This window comes from Chamaea fasciata, unplaced genomic scaffold (genome assembly GCF_029207755.1).
Source record: "Chamaea fasciata isolate MVZ Bird 193981 ecotype frontalis unplaced genomic scaffold, bChaFas1.0.hap1 SCAF_2, whole genome shotgun sequence".
Lineage (NCBI taxonomy): Eukaryota > Metazoa > Chordata > Aves > Passeriformes > Sylviidae > Chamaea > Chamaea fasciata.
The window spans coordinates 47,365,928-47,386,097 of NW_027094087.1; the positions used below are offsets into that span (position 1 = coordinate 47,365,928).

The window sequence follows — 20,170 nt, forward strand, 5'->3', positions numbered from 1 at the left end:
GAAGGACAGAATCCCCTCCCTTGCCCTGCTGGCTGCACTGCTTTGGAAGCAGCCCAAGATACAATTGACTTTCTGGGCTTTGGGCACCCATTGTTGGTTCATGTCCAGTCTCTCATCCACCAGTATTTTCAAGTCCTTCTTAGCAGGGCTGTTGTCCATCTCTTTATCCCCCAGCCTGTATTCACACTAAGGGTTGCTGTGACCGAGGTGCAGGACCTGGCACTTGGTCTTGTTGAACCTCATGATGTTCACAGGACCCCACCTCTCAAGCCTGTCCAGATCCCCCTGGATGACATCCCCTCCTTGCAGTGTACCAACTGAACCACTCACCTTGGTGTCAATCCACAAACTTGCTGTGGATGCACCTGATCCCACTGTCTGTGTCATTTAAGATATTACACAATATCACTCCCAATACTGACCCCTGAGGGACACCACTTCTTACTGATTGCCATTTGGACATTGAGCTGTTCTGGATGCAACCATCCTGCCAATTCCATATCCAGCTTCCATCCATCAAAGCCGTATCTCCCCAGTTTAGGTGCTGTGTGGGGGCTATGTCAAAGGCCTTGCCGAGTCCAGGTTGATGACATCAGTTGCTCATCCCTCAATCATCAACACAGTCACACCATTACAGAAGGATATCAGATTAGTCAGAGTGGCTTTTTGGTCGTTTCTGGGATTCTCCATTTTACCCTTTGTAAAAATGGTTGAGATGATACAACTGCAATTGTTACTTTGATGCTACTCAAAACTTTAAATGCACTAAAGCATATTATTAGTCCAGGACAGGCTGGCTGAACCTGTTGTAATTTATTCATCTTTCCCCATTATATCTGGTGCTTTCCTTATCACTTTGTTGGTTAAAAGTCATATTCAAGAGATGCTTCCAGCAGTGAATTGGGAGTGGGGCTTTTACGGTGGGAAAACTGGGACTGAACCCAGCTCCATCACGTTTGGTATCATTGCCAATCCCTTTCCCATCTAATTTTTGCCTCTCAATCCTGCCTCTCACTGAATTCTTCCTTGGCAAACCCTCTGGGGCCTGCCCTAGCACTAGCAAAGCTGCAGGAAGTTCTGCCTAGCCAGAGGGACCAGCAACCTGTCCCTGTGGGGGGTGTGAAGAGTGGCTCCTTCTGGTGCAAGCCCAGAAACACAGACTTTTTTCTCCAAAAAAGGTCATTCCCTTTTTATACTTTCCCTGTCCTGTCTTTCTTTGCCTCTGCATGCTGAAGTAGGTGCAAAAGAAAAGCCCAGGTCACTCGGACAGTGGGAGGAAGGCAGCAGCCCCTGAATGGGGCAGCCATTCCCAGGGAATGAAGACCCCTGGGTGGGTACACCCTGGCTGCCAAGCTGGTAAGCCCTGCTCTTGCCAGGGAGCTGCAACCATGCAAGGTGAGCTTGGCATTCCCAGCAGGCTCAGGGCCATTGTTCTATGCTATGTTCCTTGTCCCTGTTCAAAGACAAGCAAGGGGAAGTGTTTGCTTTTGCAGGGCTGGAAACTTCCCGAACACCATGGCCACAGTGGGGACTTTCCCATTTGGAAACAGGATGGCCTTTGGCAGGGAAGGGAATGGAGCCAGCGCTAATCAGAAAGGGTTTTATCATCTCTGTCTTCAAGGAAGCCGTTTGATTTTGTTCATCTTTACTCAATGCAGAAGGGCGTAGCAACAATAAAACCAGCCTACAGCTGCTCTCAAGGGGCTCCAGAGACAGGCACTGGGAGCAGGTATCCACCATGGGATGGCAGGACAGCCAGCAGCGAGTGGGGGGCATGGAAATCTCCTTTTTATTGTGAGAAGGTACCATTTGGCCCTACTGGGATTGCACCTCCAGTGACTGCTGGCAGAGATGGGTTGACTCAGTTGATGCACAGTGGCAAAGGCTCATGGTGGTGGCAGGCAGGGGGAGGAAAGGAAAAACTATCAAGTGCAAAATCAGGTATTTTGTCTCTGCACTGATGGTGGTTGTGTCCCATGGACACTCTGAGGAGCCTCTGTACAGTTTTCCCATGCAGCAGGAGTTCTGTGGTCCCGTTTATTATGTGGCTAATGATTACAGGAAGAGTTTGTATTATTCAAATATGATGTACAGATAAGTGTAATATATTCCTGATAATAAATCTGTGCGCCAGTGCACCTGTGGGCTGACGCACACAGATCAGCATGTCCTGCCGTGTTTTCTGTGCACACAGAAACTGGGATGAATGGGAAACAAAGCAAAACCCCATTAGAGGGTTAGCCCATTAAGGTAAAGACTGAAGCTAGATAGTCATTAGCTTCCTGGCAGCAAGGCTGGCCAACTGCATTACCTGAGAGCGGCTCACATGCTATGAGTTTCCATGGACTCATTTTCTAGGACGTTTCCAATGAGACTGGGGCTCCCAGAACAGTGACTGTGGTCTGCAATGTTTCCATTGAAGTGTCATGCTGCAGCACATGGTAACAGGAACATTTCTGCCAATGGTTCAGGCTCATCAGCAAATACCTGAACTCCCCACTGTTCCAGTTCACTCAGTTTCAACACCTTATCCCCTGTCCCCTTCATCCTGCCCTCCTGCTGAGAGCCACAGAGCTGCTTGGGTTTTGCCACAAGGATTAAACAGGGACCCGGTCATACCCCACCTTGGGAATATGTCTGACAACACCCTCCTGAAAGATTTTTCACCAAGCCCCTGGCTTGCTCAGTGCAGAAGATGCTTTAGCAAGGACACAAGCTTCATGTTTTCATTGAACACAAGCTGGAAGCCAGGTAGGAAAAACATTCTTATATTTTTAGTACAATACGAAACTTTCATCCTGTCTGAGTTTTCATCTTGTTGCCCTCCCACCACATTTTTTGTCCCTTTTGGGAGGCTGTGGAGTGTGCTGACCTTGCCCTGTGTTTAAGCCATACAGGCTTCAACATAATGGCTTTTCATTTCTATATTCATCTCTCCCTGCTTGAGTAAGATGATGTATATGCACGAGGAGCAAAGGCTTGGCAGATGGTCAAGACCTGTTGACTGGAGCAGACCCCAAATTCATTCTGTGGGGGAAGCTGCACTCATAACACATCCTGAAGTGCAGCTGGGAGGCAATGAACACATTGCCTTCACATCCTCAAATTTCAATCCTGACAAGAAAAGCCTCCCAGTGTTCTAGAATTAAAAGACTGAAACCCTTCAGTGGGCAGAAAGGCTATAAAGTCTCTTGGAAACATGAGAAATGGTTACCAATCCAGCCATGTAATCCAGGGGATGGTATGATTGCCCTTTCTGCTGCATCAGATGCCTGGTGAGACCCTGGGCAAGTCATGCAGGGGTTTGTTCAGTTCTCCAACTTGATGACAGGTACAAGAGCCTGTCGCTTCATCAGCAAGAGCCATGCTGACAAGGAAATTAAAGATTGTCCAGTGTTCAGAGGCAGTAGTATGAAGGACACCTAGAAAAGCATCCACTTACATCAGGAAAGGGGATTTCTGCAGTATCTCTCTGGGATGCTCCAACCTTGGAAGTGTTTGAGACCAGGTTGGACAGGGTTTTGAGCAACCTGATCTAGTTAAAGATATTCCTGCTGATGTCAAGTAAGCTGGGGACCTTCACAGGTCCCTTTTGAACTCAAACCATTCCACAATTCTATGATTTGTTTTTCAGTACAAGCTGAAGTGTTAATTTAGATCAGTGGCATTATTTGGGCATGGCTCACCTTCACAGTGCTTTAATAAGCCTTCTTAGGGTAGTGGATTAATTTGGCTAGGGAAAGCTATTAGAGAGAATTAAAACAAAAAATCATCTTACACCAAAAAAACAAGGCATTGCCAATCAAATGCAGATGCTGGTCTCAACTCCAAATTTCCTGCCTTTCACTACAGGAAGGCTCTGGAGACGAAAAGGAAAAAAGCCCCAGAAGGAAAGCTCCCCTCAGCAAATCAGACCCTACAGCCTAATGATGTTTACTGGACTGCACACTCTGCCAGGACTGAGAAGCCCCTGCACACCCCACAGCCCACCCTGGGCAGGGTGCAGACATCAGGCATTGCCCATGTAAGAACTTCATGCCTCTGAGGATCCTCCTGTGCTTCCCTTCCCAGGGCAGGAATGTGCTCCACCCGCCAATGCCAAACCAAAGCTGCTAATGCCAGGCAGCCAGCACACACAGCTGACGTGGGGGGAGGAACACAGGGCACTATTTGGTGTCAGAGTTCTTAGTTCTGCTGGCCACCCCCACCACTACAGCCACACCACTGGTGATTTCTGAGAAAAAGAGGCAGGACTGCTCTTTGGAGACACTTGTTTTCAAGCCTTTGCAGTACTTGCACCACATGGATTCCTGCCTAAAGCTGGGAATTCCTCTGTGGAGAGTACAGTTGGGAGAAACACCTGCTGGTGTTACCTGTGTGCTGGCAAGCGACCACTCACCTGACAATCAGTGACCACAAACCTTCCCAACATTTCACAGCAGTGACATGCTTAAAAGCATGTGAGCACATAGCTAAAAAACCCTGTTAAATTAAACAAAAAAGGTAAAACCTGATATTTTAAAGAATGCAAATCTTGCAGGTACTTTGTTAACCAGGTGAAATCTAGTATTTGGTGAGAACCTTTTTTTTTTTTTTTTTGTGTGCGTACACAGAGGGTACAGCTCACATAGGATGAAGGATGGATCCTGGTCTATGCCTGACAGCAGCACTGCAAAATTTGCTCCATGTATAATCAAGTAGAGTATTTGTGGGGAGGTAATTCCTGGAGCTACTGAAAGAAGGACATTTGTGAGGCTTGGTTTCATAGCAGCATTTGCACACAGAAGCAGTTCTCTTTCTACACACTGGGGAAGAAAAAAAACAAAACAGGAGAGAGAGAGGGAAGTACCCCAGTTGAGCTGCCAGTGCTGCTGGGAATATGCCAGAGTTGTGTCTTTTCATCTCATGGTCCCTTTTAACTGTGCTGCTAAACAAACTGCAAGCTGCAGTGACCAAGCTGGGGAGGCCTGCACTCTGCTTCCTTATTCCTGCATAACTGATTACAGGCGTAATCTGGTTCAGGATCCCCACCACAAAGTTCCTTTCACTGCAGCCATTCTTTCAGTCGCCCGTACGCCCAACACAGTCATTTACAGCTGTCTGAGCCGGTGTCTGTGTTCCTCTCCGCTTCTGCTGAGGCTGCGTAGCTGGCTTCCACACTGTGCCATATTCCATAGGTAAAGTAGATGATAAAGCCTGTGGAAGCCAAGGGAGAGGGCACTGTTAGCACTGTAAAGAAACAGAAACCCCTGCTCATAGTCACTGACACAAGTTACACCAGCCTAAGCCCAGCCACCCTCGTGGTTAGCTTCTGGCAGACAGCCACTATCTTCTTCATGGAAAAAAAGCCATTAACACAGGCACCAGTCTTTTTTTTAGTCAATCTACCCCAGCCCCAAACTGGATCCTGATTTGAGCATTTCAGACTACCCAGCTTTATCTGTGGCTGCTGGGAGCATCTCGGGATGCAGCTCAGTTCCTTCAGCTCCAGAAGCACAAGCCCCACCACCTGGACAGCAGTACAAGGCCAGCCAACAAGAAATACTCTATGGTTTCTTGTTGGCAACAAGACCCATAAGATGGTTCATGGGTTGTTGTTTTGTCCACACAAAAGTTTCAAGATCCTTGAATATGCAACAAAGCTTGTTACAGGCTGGCTACACGGCTTCAGTCAAGTCACCAGAGTTGCCCAAGGATGACAGGAGTGCAGAATCCCTCCCCAGAATGCTACAATAAATTTATGGTTAACAAAATCTAGTAACTTTGAACATAAGATTTTTTACTTAAATTCACCTAGGAGCATCCAGATTGCAAACCGAATCCATGTGCCTGCGTCGAGCTGCATCATGAGGTAAACATTCACAAAAATACTCCCAACAGGAAGAAAGGGCAGAAAAGGTACCTGAAAAAGAACAAGGGATATGTTACATCTACAAGAATGATGAATGAGCAGAAAAGAACATCACATCACTTGAAAATGGGAAGCGATGGCTGTAACCAACTCTTCGGCTGCCAGATCTGAGAAAAGGCAAGGTTAAACCCAAAAGGACCTTAGTCCACCACAGGAGGGGGATGTGAACGATGCTGTTCACCTGTTTTAAAAGCTTGTGGTCTAGGAGGAGGCAAGAGGCAAATTTTAGTGGCAATACTAAATACTTGTGGGGCAAAGGAGAGAAGAGTAAAAACCAAGGACTGTACCACGACAAGCACCTATTGAAGACCAAGAGATGAACGTAAGGAGAATGTGAGAGAAGGGACCTGAGGTACTTCCATCTATCAGGTACCAGGGCAATGAAGCAATAGAGGACAAATTATTCCAAAGCAAAGAAAACCAGCAAATACTGCCAGAGATGACTACAGCTGTACTAATGCCTTAGTGGTCTGAGAGTCAAAGAAGAATGAGACAGCAAAGCCAAAATGCAAAAATAAGAATACAAAAAAATAGCACTGCAAATATAAAATCAATAATTTATAAAATCAATAATTTATAAAATCAATAATTGAAAAGCTTCTGAATATGTTGGAATTAAGTGGAAAGCGAACTTCACTCCTAAGGGAAAAGGAGATTTACAAAAACAAACAGGCTGAAATGTGGGCCTTTCTTGGTTTAAGCTTTGCAAAAAAAAAAAACTATGGAAAGTAGCTGCTCACATCATTAGAGAAAGGGGATAGGCACACAAATTAGAAAAGAAAAGAATATTTTTCTAAATTTGGCTTTTTCAAGTCAGTAGAGAAAAAATTTCTCTATGTGGGTGAGTTATGTACTCAGAGATTGCAGAAGTGATCTCTGAACTATTAAATAAGCAACTCAGAGCTCTTGGTAGACTGGTAAAGTCTCTGAAGACTAGAGAAGGGTGAAAAATTACCTATTAAAAATACAGAAAAACAACTGGGAAACAAACAGGTCAGCTTTGGATTTCCAGAGTGATTTTGGAGAAAAATCACAGTCCGGTTGTAAATACCCAAAGAACAGCAAGGAGATAAGAAACAAGGTTGTCAAGCATTGGAAAAGGCTACCCAGAGAAGTGGTGTAGTCATCATACCTGGAGGTGTTTAAAAGGCATGTAGATGTGGCACTGAGGGACATGGTTTAGAGGTGGAGTTGGTAGTCCTGGGCTAATGGTTGGACTTGATGATCTTAAAGGTCTTTTCCAACCTAAATGATTCTATGATTTTATGATTACAGATTTAGCTCTGACAGGTATAATTTTCTTTTTCCTTGGACAGGGTAGTGGCTGAGGGGAAAAAAAGGAGGTGAAATATCCTGAGTGAAAGGATCCTGTGTGAGCAGACCTCCTCATAAGCATGTTCAAAAGTAAGATCTACATGAAAGTTCCTCAGTTTTCTGCTCCTGAATATTTCTGTTTCCACCTTTCAGACCATAACCCCAAACTGAGCTCTAAACACAACCTTGGAAAATTCTGGTTGTATGAAACTATTAAAATCTGTGCATTTACTAAAAAACTTTAATTGAAGAGCAATTGAAATGAAAGCAGTTTAGAGGATACAATTAAAATCCAAAAATAATTTAATAAATTGGGGAACTACTTGAAATCAATATGATAAAGCATGACTTGTAGGATAACACTGGGAGAAAAAAACCTATCCCAGTGTTTGTTTAATATAGAAAGGATGCTGTACTTGGAGAGGGCAGGAGAACAACAGAGTTCCTCATACGTAAGGCTGTTTAAAAGAGAATGGTCATTCCTTAGCCTCCATGGGGTCTAAGGAGGACATGAAAGATCACTTTCTTAGAGCCTCAGATCTTCGCAAAGAAGTTTACTTGTGTTCTTTCTCCTTTTGAATCCACGGTCTGATGTGGCCTTCACAATCATCCCCTTTACTCCGATCTCTTGTCTCCTCCCTATCCTATAACCATCTGCTTTCAAAAGCAGGGTCCTGCCCTTCCCTTCCAGCCACACCTCTGTAGCAGGTTCTGCCTTTCCAGCTTCTCCTGGATAGAAAAGTTCACATCATGCCTATATTGAATGCACGTCCATTTGGCCAGTGACCCCCTTTGATACAGGCCAACACATGCACTTCCTCCTCCAACCACCTCCCAAGCACCTCTTTTCTAGCTACATGTCCCAGGACATTCACCTTAAAGGAGAGTTTGGTTTTGTTTTCAGGCTGTTTCCGTATAATGAAGATGATAGTGACAACAAGGATGGCAGCAATAATCTGTACAGTGTTTATCAGAATGTTTGGCTCAAAGGAAGTCAGGATACAGATACCCACAATAAGGAAACCTGTGAACACACACCAAAGGTTACTGATTTTTTTTTTTTTTTAGATACAAGGAAAACCCAAGAACAAATCATAAGAAGGCAAAGCAGAATTTGAAAGCTCACAAACAAAACATCGACTCACAAAATCCCCTAACCATAACAGATCCGCCTTTCCCACCATACACCCCCACACACTCCATCTGTGGATTTCTTTTTAAGTCAGAAGTTTAATATTCAGTTATTCTGGCCATTACAAGAGCTGATCAAAATCACATCAGGGAGGTGAGTTTCCCCACCATGGTGGGTACAAAGCCCTACCAGCTGACTCATGGCCCCAGAGGCACACTGCCCAGCACTTACCCATGACGAAGGTTGAGATGTTCACCACCGAACCAGAGAATTTGGAAGGATCTGAATCTGTGGAACACAGTATGGCTTTGAGGGAAAACTTCTCCTCTTCCTCTGGCAGAAACCCAGCCTGTGACTCACTGGTGCTCACAGACTCGTTGTTATCTGTCTCCTCTGTCGATCTAGCCATCTGGTATGCCAAATTAGGCTGCTCTGGCTGGTACCTAGGAAAAGGAAATGACACAAAGAGCCTGTTAGTTTGTATTTTAAATGAGGGTATCACTCATTTAAAAGCCACACAGATAGTCGTGGCTGCATGCCAGACCTTTACAGCACCAGAACAGGCCCACGTCACGTCTATACCCTTCTGCTGCAAGGGGAAATTTGAGGAATGATGTCATCATGAGGTAAGCAAATATGGCCAGCTCTTATCACTCACAGCTTGGTTGTAATGTAAGTGTTTTAAAGTTGATAGTGCTCCCTTTCGTGAACCCTCTCATCCATGTCACCAAGACATGGCTGGGTGACAGAAGGAAACAGCAGAGGGGCAGACTGATGGTCATAACCAGGCCATTGTGTCATCTGTGGCAGTTTAGCTTTTGCATTTTGGCACGGAGGTGGCTGAGCTAACAGCCATCATGCCCTGCAGCAACATTCCTAGTGCCCCAGACTCTTCCACCCCAGGGTCTTCTGCCAGCTTTTCTGCTGCCACACAGGGAAGCAAGAACTGAAGCAAGAATGGTTGTTGCATGTGTGGACAGCACATTCAACAGGGCTGTGACACACAGTCATGTGGATCCATAAATAAAAAACACTCTTCCAGCCTCAGCTCTCTGTTACAGAAGATTTTTGTCAAGTTACTCAGCAGCAAGTCTGACTAAAGGACTGGGCCACTTTGAAAGTCACCTTAAAACTGTTCCTGTGGGGATGTGTTCACAATGAGCCATTTGTTAAACACAGAGAATTGTGAAATGGACTGAAATCCTTGGGTCCAGCCACAGCAAGAAAATAGTGGTAGGATCTTATGGCTTTGGAAACAATTTAGCTGCTACATCATTAAGCAGTCAAGAGGCAGACCAATGAGCTGCCCAGGTCACTACAAAACAGGCTGTCGGCTCTGCCAACCCACGATGGGGAAAATGTCATGCAATAGGTACAGCAGCTTGCAAAAACAAATTAAAAAGCCATTCTAGCTCTGAGGAAAAAAGCAGGCTGGGAAATCAGGAAACTTAAGATGGCCAAGGTAAATCGGCAAGAATTTTCAAGGGACAGGGGGGAGAGCACAAGCACAAAGCAATGGTACTACAGAACAGCACTGGCCCTTCATCTGCTGCAAGACTATTCTTAGCTCAGTGCAACTGCTGTGAAAACCTCCATCTGATTCTGCCCAAGTCATTCAACACACAAAGATATTTTTCAGTAACTTGATCTTCAGACTTTTTTTTTCATTTATTGAGTGCTGTTGTCTGTAAGGTGCCAAACACTGAAGACCCGAGATTTTTAGCTTAGGTTTGGGAAGCTGTGGCAGCTCAGCACTTCTAAAAGACACACGCTGATCCTGCAAACACATGCTCAGCTCTTTTCCTGCTGCTAGACTTCATCTCAAATGCCCTTTCAAAAGGAGGACAACCTGAAATGGTATCCCCATGGGGGACAAGAGTGGGGAGAAGAGTGGTGACAAGGCAGGCATCCAGGATCACATAGCTTTCCTCCACACTCCTTGACATATCTCCTGGGGCGTTTAGAATTGACCACAGCAGGACTGGCATGGAACAAGGGTTAACCAAGTTCAGAGGACCTCCCTGTAGATCCAACTAACACAATCCCCTATGGGCTTAAAGAAACAAGCTCTTCACATGCCTGTAGCTGGAGATGTGCCCATAGAAACTATGAGGGCATCTAACTGCTGTGTGGAATTCTCTCTATGTGCCAGAAGAGACAAAGCTTCTACATTCTTACCTCAGTACCAACACACAGGCTGCTACCAAGGAGTAAGCCAGGAGGGTCCCGATGGACATGAGGTCAACAAGATCTTTCAAGTCAAAGAGAAAGGCCATAACAGCTGCAGGAGGAGAGGAAGGGAAGAGAGAAGAAAAATCAGCAACATGGCAGAACATGCACATCTCAGGAGCGCTAATAACGATGCAGCACACATGTGACTCTTGCCCAGGACTTGGTAGGGGAGCTCAAGATGTCCCAAGACAAGGAGAGGCAGGCCTTGGTGCATGAATACCCTAAGAGCCCACAGGCATCCCAGCCTCACTAGCTGAAACAATAGGAAACGCTTACTATAGTAAATTCCAGACTGTTTGTCTCACACAGCTATGTTCACCCAACTACCAATAAAAAGCAGGGCTTCAAGCCACAGCCTCATTGTTAGCCCCACAATGAAGCTGCAGCACTCCTGAAGTCACAATTATCTCCCAAGACATAGCTAGAGGGAACAGAGGATGGGTAGCACTTTGCTCTGGTGTCTCAGCTCAGCTGGGGTGGTATCAGGCTTGTGCATGCAGTGGGACCAAACATCAAAGAAGGCATCTTGAAGTAGCAGGTGTCATCATGGGGATTTCCAGAAAAAAGGTTGCCATTCCTTAGGGGTCACCCTGCTTACATACCCTCACCAGGTAACCCCCATTGTACAGAACTTTGTATAGGGCTTTCAGAAGGCAAATAAGTGGATAAAAGACACACAGTCAGAAACCAGGTTTTATATATATACACGCACACACACACACACACACACAAAAATATATATAACCAAGAGTTATATGAGAATGTAGGGACCTCAGAGCTCAGCACAGCCCAGCTTCAATGCACAACCTGGAGCCCAACAACTAGCCCAACCTTCAAGCTCAGCTGGCAAATGCTGTCCCTGCAGCTTCGTGTGGGTTTTGGTCATAGGCACTATGGACCACTTGGATGAGACAGCAAAGCTTTTTTTTTTTTAACTTTATATTGCTCTTCTTCATACCCCACCATGGTCTGGACCCAAGAATACCTGAAGAAGAAGGTGCGAGAGAAGGAAGCTCTGAGGAGGCTTCTGGAAATCCCAGCAGCAGGAGCTGAGCCCTTTCACAGGAGCTCAGGGCCCAGGGCAGCAGTCCAGCAGCAACTCCCCACCTAAAGTGGCACATTTTTGTACCCATGGCTCATGCTGCATTTGCAGCAGAAGGTAAAGAGGAAGCAGCAAGGCTCTCCTCTTTGCCAGGCATCATGAGGAAGGGGGCAGCTGCAAGAACAGGGTAAGCTGCTCATCCCTGCTGTCCAGGAGGTTTAACTCCCATATTTCTGGGGGGCCAGGAGAAGGAAGGGGAGAACAGGATGGCTGCCAGCTGTGACTAAGTGATTAACAAATGCCAGTGCCACACGGGCCATCTGCTGCTCTGGCATCTTCTGCAGAACTGCTAACTACAGGCGGTGCTGTGTCTTCAGCCAAGTCAGGCCAACAGCCACAAGGATGCTGGGGCACCACTGGCTGCTACCTTGCAGGGCGTTAATTACTTTTAAGGCTGGCTGAGCAGATCAAGGTAGTTCCTGGCATGAGACAGAATGGCAGCAATGAGCACTGAGAAAGAGGGACACACACACAGTGAGATACTCATGCTCACCCAGAATCTCCAGGGCATGCCCTAGAAATCCAGGACACCCTCTGGGATGTTGTATTCTGCAATACATCCAATTAGTAAGTGGGCTAGTCAGGCAGAATTATCTGCCCTGAAGATGAGCTTATGTCTCCTTTCCACAGATTCGTGCCAGTCTTTGGAACCTACCTGCAGTAGCTCCTGATGTCACTGTTGCAATTAAGGGAGTTTTTCTCTTCTCATTGACTTTAGCCAGAAATTTGAAGAGAAGTCCATCTTCTGCCATAGCATAAATTATTCGAGGCATCGGAAACATGGAGCCAAGGAGACTACGGACACAGGAAGGAGAAATAATCTACTTATATCACCTCCTGCTGAGCATAGGCACACAAGCAAAAGTAAGCTTATGGCAGTGTAACTACAGAACAGGTGGCTTGTGTTCACTTCAGCTTCTGCTTCAAGGGCTCCCTCTGAACACCCATGTTACTAATAGCTGGTAACTGAGATGCAGCTCTACGATTTTGGATAGCTAAACTTAGCCATGGGGCATAAAACCAGCCTGACTTTCAGGTAGTAAAAGAGCTGTAACTTCTGTGAGCCTCTGTGAGTTGCTCACCGAATTGAGTACATCTAAGTTGATCTGAAATAGGCTTTCCAAGTTCAGGAGATGACATGTTCTGCCTCCAGCCTCTCCTGCCTCCCATCCAGATGGCTGTCCTGCAGGTAACCTGCAGACAGATGGCCCTGGATATGGTAAGCCCCATGCACTCCTGAAGATGCACCATGCACTACCTGCCACAAGTCTGCTCTCCACCCAGCAGGCCAGGATGTCTTGCACCCAAACCGTGCTTGCACTGCATAGCTGCCTCCATGACTTAGTCACTCAATCCAGATTTATATTCCTGAGATGCACCTGCTGGGTCTTCTGCCAAGATGGGAGTTTCTGAAGCAATACTGGTCACCTGGTTCTCTGGTACCTACCACAGGGTGAAATCCTGGTCCTTTTGAGGTGAGTAGCTCTGAATTTCATCCCTGGTCTCCGCTCCATTTCTTAAAGGAGGTGGAGGTACATGTTTGCCTTGAGAGATGCAAAAATCAAGAGCAGAGTCTTACCTCGTAGAAAGTGCACACAAGGAACCGACAGCCACTGCATAATTGGCTCCATCCCAACCCACATATTTAAAGGCATTGGGTAAAGGGCTATTGGTATCCAGCTGGTAGTAAGGCATCATGAGCGTCAGGGCTGCCGACACGCCAAAATAAGCCACAAAGCAGATGAGAAGAGATGCCACAATGCCGATAGGAATGGCCTTCTGAGGGTTTTTTACCTCCTCACCTAGAAGAAAGCAATTTAAATATCAGCTAAATTACAAGCAAGACCTTTATCCCAACCTAGAGTAGGTGTGCTGGCGGGGGCTTTCAAAGTTTTTGTGGGCACAGAGGTGCTCTTTGACCATAATGCCGCTGATGGCCTGCTCCATCCACTTGGGATACCCCCGCCTGTTTGCTCCCATTTCTGCTGCTCCTATCACTTCTTCTGACACACATTTGTGGAAGCCTTGTAAACTCGGGCACAGAAACAATCAGGATTAAAAAATAATCCTTTCCCCAAAACAGATCATCCTCCTATCCTATTGATAGTGCAGACCCAAGAAGAGTTCAATGATCAGAGATGACGGAACAAGACATTATTGTGCAGCTGTAGGGAAAATCTGTGCATGTTCATTTAAGTAACATCTCCACCAGAACTAATACACCATGATCATGACACCATAGGTATCTATTTCCAGAGAAAGGCAGAGTGCCTGAAGGTCATATGGATCTTTGAAAATGGCTCTTAACAAAAGCACCCCCTCTAGCTTTTATGGAAAATTTTCAACAACCAAGTAGGAAAAAATGTGTGTAAAAACCCAAAACTCCTCAAAATTCAGGCACCAATCAGCTGCAGAACAGATTTGCACTTTCCTAGTCCTACAAAACTGCTCTGAAAGCAAAAGCTCCTGAGGTACAGCATTTCAGCGGGATGAACTGATAAACACAGATCCATACACCTGCAAGTCAAAAGGAGATGAATGTTTCTCCCACAAGGAAAGGCTCCAGGGCTGGCTGGAGTAATGTAGCCAACACTTCAACTTCTTGCTTGGAACAAGATGCAGTAATGCTTTATCTGTCTGTGATGATTCCTTTCTCCCTCTGTTCCAACCGTTCTTGCCAAAAGTGAAATTAAGGATAATCCTTTCTTCAGGGAATTAAGACTCATCATAGCCACAAGAAATATGACTATGCTGACGGCTTCTCTCTCAAAATGAGACCTCTTAACCTTTACAGGTAAAAACTCCTGATTCTGAGGAACAGCTCTAAGGTACAGTTTACTCCCCAGAGGCCTCCTCTCTCTCTGGATCTTTAAAATACTCCAAGCCATCAGAGCTTCTTCAGCTGAAGGCACTGAAGAACTCTGTTCCAGAATAACCCATTGATTAAAATATCATCTGGAGTTAGAGGCTCACACTCATACCAGGCATGTGAACCTGGGTCTTCCCTGTTTGCCTAGCTGGTAAACCTGGACATGTTTTCTGCAGAATCTGACCTGGTTAGTGTCATCACTGACCATCCACAAGCTTGGGCCCTGCCGGCAAAGAAGGGAGGAATCTCACGGTTATACAGTTTATCCATGTGCCACAGCAGCTAGAAGTCAGCACTCAGGCACTCTGGGACTTGAGCAAATCCAGCACCTTCACTATTAGGAGCAGCTGAGCCAAAAGCCTGTTTTGAGCTGAGGTTCAGAAGGACGACAAATGCTGTGTCCTGAATTTCCTATTATCTGTACCCTGCAACGTTACTGAAAGTCAATCTACCAGCAGCCAGGCTCACAACCAGATTGAAGATATCTTCCCTCTTACCTGTAGTAGCAATACAGTCAAATCCCACAAAAGCATAAAAACACGTGGCTGCCCCTGAGAGGACTCCTTTCCATCCATAGGGCATAAACCCTCCAACACCGTAGAGCTTTTCTTCCTGTGTTTGACTGAAAGGCATGGAACTGGGTTAGAAGTAATCCTGCCTAGCTGGGAGTCACAAAGCTACTGACACAGCTCATAACAAAATCCAAAGCCAAAGTCTGAAGAAGCAGGCTCTCCCTTTCAAACAAATAACAAGCAAAATGCTAAGCCCTACCCACTGCTGAGCTTTGGACTGGCCTGCAACAGCCTGGGGAATGCATAGAATAAAAATGGTTCATGGTTTGTTCCCACCACCTGTTTTGTGGGGTGGAAAAAATCCCTTAGCTAAGACAAGGAGAAAACAGCATGAACGTTCAAAATCCTCTCCTAACATTACTGCATGTGTGTAGATACATATATTCATTTAAACAAAAGCTTCTGGAAAAGCTGAAGACTGAGAAATATGTGAACCATCCACTTGTTACTTCAGATGGACTCAGATAAAGGGTAGGTGAGTAGGTATAAGAGTAGAATGCAGGGTGCCATGATTGTTTAAAATCCACCCCATCTTCCATTCTCAACTTCCAAATGCCGTGTAAAAAGCTCATACTCAAACCATGCCTGTAACCGTGAGACAGAAGTGGAGCCTGGATCTCTGACACACCAAATGCTTTGCTGAGCCTTATCCATAGTTCATTTAAGCCAACAGACAAACACAAGCTGATCCCAGTGCACACTGGATTGTGACCCCAGATCCATGTGCCTTACGTTGTGTGACATATAACAAGCATACCCTTCAGTTCAAGTGACTTAGGTCACTTTTTCAGTGAAAAGCCTTTGTAAAGATGAATTAAGGCAGTTAAACTAAAGTAAACTCCAAATCTGCAAGTCTTCTCACATAAAAGCATCTGAACTCTCTCACAGAAGCTCTGCTGACACTTAGATGAAAACTGGCCTACAGATATAACACAACTCAAATGTGGATTACTCTGGAAACAATGATAAAATAAACCCCAGATTTTTAAAAAATAGTAAGTCCTACAGGTCAAAGAGCTGCACTTTGAAACTCTTGGAGTAGTTGGTCCTTGCATGGGAATAGCAGCAGGGAAGGAGAAGGGACCTGTCCTATAGAAGCAATTTGTTTGCAGCACGTTGAATTTTGAAAAGAGGTTTAAGAAGCAGCTTTTACACAAGATAAATTTGATGCTCACAACATTTATGAATCTCACCAGATTTTGCCCAACTGTTCTTCCTTACAGGCCATCATAAAGGGTTTAGGTAGCAAGCCAGACTGAGCTGATAAATGCGGAGATATTTACAGGCCCTTATTCTGTGTGGTACAGTCTCAAGCAAAAATTAATAACTTTGTCTTACTGGAAAGCCTTGTAAGCTCCTTAATTTTGATCTTGTGTAGGATGACAGAATTTTGGCCAAGCAGCAAAATATCATTAAAACAGATTTATTGTATGCTTGAAGCAATGCATTAAAATAATCTGCAACTCACCTTCACTTTATTGAGGCACTTAGGACAAGGTCTCTATAAGGTATAACAATGCCCCAAGAATATTGCTCAAGTATACAAAGAAAGCCCACAGCTATACTTGGACATGGCTTCATAAAGGCACCAGAGCCAGCCTGGTGTAGACTTGAGTAGGACATTGTCTAAAGAGCTCTTTTCTCTCAACTTCGGATGCTATATTGGTTATAAGGCTAGAAATGGTCAATCCTGCAGCAGGGCCCACGATGACACAGCCTACTCCTAGCACTTTCAGCCCATCACCACAGCCTGCTTTCAGCAAACACACACCAAAGACAGCTTTGCCTCCAAGGTACCTGGCAAAGGAGGCAGCCATCCCATTCACTGGTTTTCTAACTAAGTCCACAACCCCCCCATTTAAACTTGTTTTTAAAAATGCACCAGCTTCTGAGATGAAAACATCCAACCTACTTGTCTTTGAAAATGCTATGGCTGGTGTTGTAAATGTCCTGTTCAGTCAGGTTCCAGTTTTTAACAGATCCTTTCACAAAGCCGGAGATCACGACAAATCCAAGGACAAGGACGTTGATGCAGGTGAACACTTTGTTCACCAGGGCAGATTCTTTCACGCCAAAAGCTAAAAGCCCTGGGGAAGAAATGGCACAGGTCAGATATTTCACCACCAGCAGCACATGCTGGGGACTTGAAGACATAGCTCAACTGTGTTCATGCTGTGCTCTGCCCAATCATCACACTTGTTTCTTCACAAAGCCAAGTAGCTCAGGATTAACTCACCCAGAAGTAGGATCAGGACTCCAGCTCAGACATTACTGCTGCAGAATGTGACACACCCTCCCACCCAGCACACCCATGTGGACCATGTCCCTGATAAAGTACTTTTTTAATACACTTAAACTACTCCCACAGCCTCAAATTCCATACAGAAACCCAGAGAAAGCACAACAGGTGGTTTTCAATGAAAGAACACTGTCTTAGAGGTCTTGGCCAAATGCCGAAGCTATGAACAACACTCAACTTTTCTTAGACATGGGGAAATATGAGCAGGGGCCAAATCCAGGAGGATTCTACTCCTACTAGCTACTTCTAGAACTGAAGACAAAGAAGAAGGTGGCATCTTGGGAATCCTGCTCTCACTTAAATCAGCAAGAGCTTTGCCAGCGAGCTCAGTAAGAGCAGGATTTCAGCTTGGTCTTCTTGAAGAACATGGCTACAGGCCTTGGCAAACAGGATCTCACTGATGCATATCTTGGCTTCTCAGGTCTACAAGCTCTCTTAACTTCCTCTTCAGGCATCTGACTTTTAAGAACTGAAACTTTTAACTCAAATCTAAGGCCAAAGGAGAAGTAAAAAAACTTCACACAAGCCTGAGGGAAAAGAGAAGCACAACATAGTGTTCTTTTACTGCTACCCCAAGGGACTTCAATGAGAGAGGAGCATCCTGCGTACTCACCTTTCCTTCTTTTAAAACAGGAAATAAGCTGAGATAGCCATATCAGAGGAGTGTTTGGTAAGACAGCATACCAGCCCACAAAAACTTGTAAGGTACTTTTTAGAAATCTGAAGATCAAGGCAGTGCAAGCAGAAATAAACTTGTGGTCTTAATATTTCGGACTAAAGCTGCTCTTTCAGCAGCTTTTTTTTAAGAAAAGAATGGTTTGCCTTTTTTATTAAAATCCATGGAATGTGCTTCAAGCAGAAGCATTTAGCCGCTCTATAATAAAGTAACCTTTATAATTTTACACCTCAGCAGTGCTAAATTAAGGGGTTCTAAATTTTGTAAATTGCATCTGAGGTGAAAGACCAGATTCTGATTTGAAATGAGAGCAATTCATATTACATACAAATTAACAAAGAGGAAAATCTCTCCCATTCAGATGTAATCCTGAAAACAGAGGGCTGCTATTGGCTTCAGCAGCCCTCGATGCAGTCCTAGATCCAAATGCCAAAGCATCCTTGCTTATGAGGCTTGTCCCCGTGAGCACAGCTCACTGTGGAAAGGCCATTCCAATTAGAGTGGCAAATGTCAGAATGACCTTGCTAGTGTGACACTCCAGCTTCTGCCTGCTGGAAACCACAAAGGAGTATGAAGTGCAATTTTTTTACATTTGCCTAAACTTGGTAATGCTCTGCAAGTTCCAGCTGGAGTAGAGATAAACATTCAGAAGAATTTTGATCTTGCAAGTTGTCAAAACTTCCAATTTATGATCAAAGGCTTGGCACATTTTTAGGGAAAAAGAAAGAGGCACTGATTGTTTATGACATATTTATTTCTCTGGAGTCTTGTATTCACTTCTGCAAATTGAAGCCCATATATATATAAAAAAAAAAAAAACCCACCCAAAAAACCCCCAGTAGTACTTGAGACTGTAACCCGCTCCTCTTTCTTTTTTCCCCTCACTTTCCTGGCTCAAGGCATCAAAAATTGGCAGATTATCAAAGGGGGAATAAGTTTGATAGACCAACTGCATGAAATTCTTGTGTAATAGGATTTGTGGAGGGAAGGATTAAACTCCTATACCTGACTGAGGATAAGAAGTCATCTTTTCTTCCTTCTATAAAATTTGATTGAAGGTTTTAAAAGTGGCTCAAAAAACATACAGAATGCTCACCTCTAATTAAAAACCCTGTAAACAGGCTATGCCCTGTGCTAACTCCACAGCAGCTATATGGGTCAATCCAACACTTTAGCAAAGAAAGAGTCTTTAATATGTTGTTCAAAATAAATCAGGACTTCATGCTCATTCCAAAAGCAAACTATGAGATTAAAGAAGGAGGTCCAAGACCAACAAACCTCTCCAGTGCCTTACCTGTCAGGATGATAATTATCACCACAGCAAAGATGTCTGGGTATTTTGCAAGCACTCCAGGAGCATCCATCGTCATGTATGTTTTACAAAATTTTTCAATGTGCTGCCCTATTATTTCATCAAACGTCGCGCTCCAGGCTCTGGCCACACTTGAGGTTCCTGCCAGAGGAAAGAAAGGACAAAGATCACCCTTTGTGGCTGGCACATGCTCCAAACCAGGAGGAGCCTTGTAAGGTTTTTCAATATGGAAGGCCTCAAAGCAACCTTGCATGTGCTCCCAGGTGCTGGGAGTAGCCTTTCCTCTCCATACCCAGCCCACAGCCTGTGTTCATGCTTGGCATCTGCTCTGACAGTAACACACACAGGTGGTGGGCCCCAGACTCATGCTGAGCTCACAAGATGAGAAAAATCCTTTTAGCCTGGCTTCTTTGCAAACCTCAACTTTGCCTTAGATACTGCCCTGACTGACCTTTTCCTTACACCCCCAAGGGCCTGATCTTCCCCCACACCTGTAACTTCCATTACCAGAGAGGTCCAAATGTAATGCTGGCAGAAGTCCCTGGCAGCCCCAGTTAGGTGGCTGCAGCCCAGGCAGAGAGGCCTCACAGAATCCAGCTGCCCTCCAGCAGTGCAATGCTGGAGCACCAGAGCCTGGACCACATCAGTGGCCAGCTCTGCACTCTGATAACACTCAGGTCTGCTCTGATCTCCAGCACTACAGCACCCAAGCAGGAAAAAGACTCAGATACAATTTACATGTTATCTGAGC

The 20,170-nt window shown here is 45.1% G+C and overlaps 1 protein-coding gene across 4 annotated transcripts in view; it reads right to left on the minus strand.

The window, feature by feature from the left end:
* Positions 1 to 1,422: 1,422 nt before the first annotated feature.
* The window catches only part of SLC7A1 (solute carrier family 7 member 1), a 36,531-nt gene continuing 17,783 nt past the window's right edge, over positions 1,423 to 20,170 (minus strand). Inside the window, exons 3-12 of one of the 4 annotated variants that reach the window (XM_066175950.1) lie at positions 19,402 to 19,560; positions 17,045 to 17,219; positions 15,058 to 15,182; positions 13,271 to 13,493; positions 12,347 to 12,486; positions 10,536 to 10,638; positions 8,589 to 8,800; positions 8,101 to 8,249; positions 5,794 to 5,902; positions 1,423 to 5,196 (exon numbers count right to left, since the gene is read on the minus strand). In XM_066175950.1, coding sequence (XP_066032047.1) covers positions 5,087 to 5,196; positions 5,794 to 5,902; positions 8,101 to 8,249; positions 8,589 to 8,800; positions 10,536 to 10,638; positions 12,347 to 12,486; positions 13,271 to 13,493; positions 15,058 to 15,182; positions 17,045 to 17,219; positions 19,402 to 19,560 — 1,505 coding nt within the window. In that variant the 3' untranslated portion in view covers positions 1,423 to 5,086. Of the gene's footprint in view, positions 5,197 to 5,793; positions 5,903 to 7,060; positions 7,236 to 8,100; positions 8,250 to 8,588; positions 8,801 to 10,535; positions 10,639 to 12,346; positions 12,487 to 13,138; positions 13,236 to 13,270; positions 13,494 to 15,057; positions 15,183 to 17,044; positions 17,220 to 19,401; positions 19,561 to 20,170 lie in introns of those variants that run through there. The other 3 variants (XM_066175951.1, XM_066175954.1, XM_066175952.1) reach the window with 3 other exon arrangements.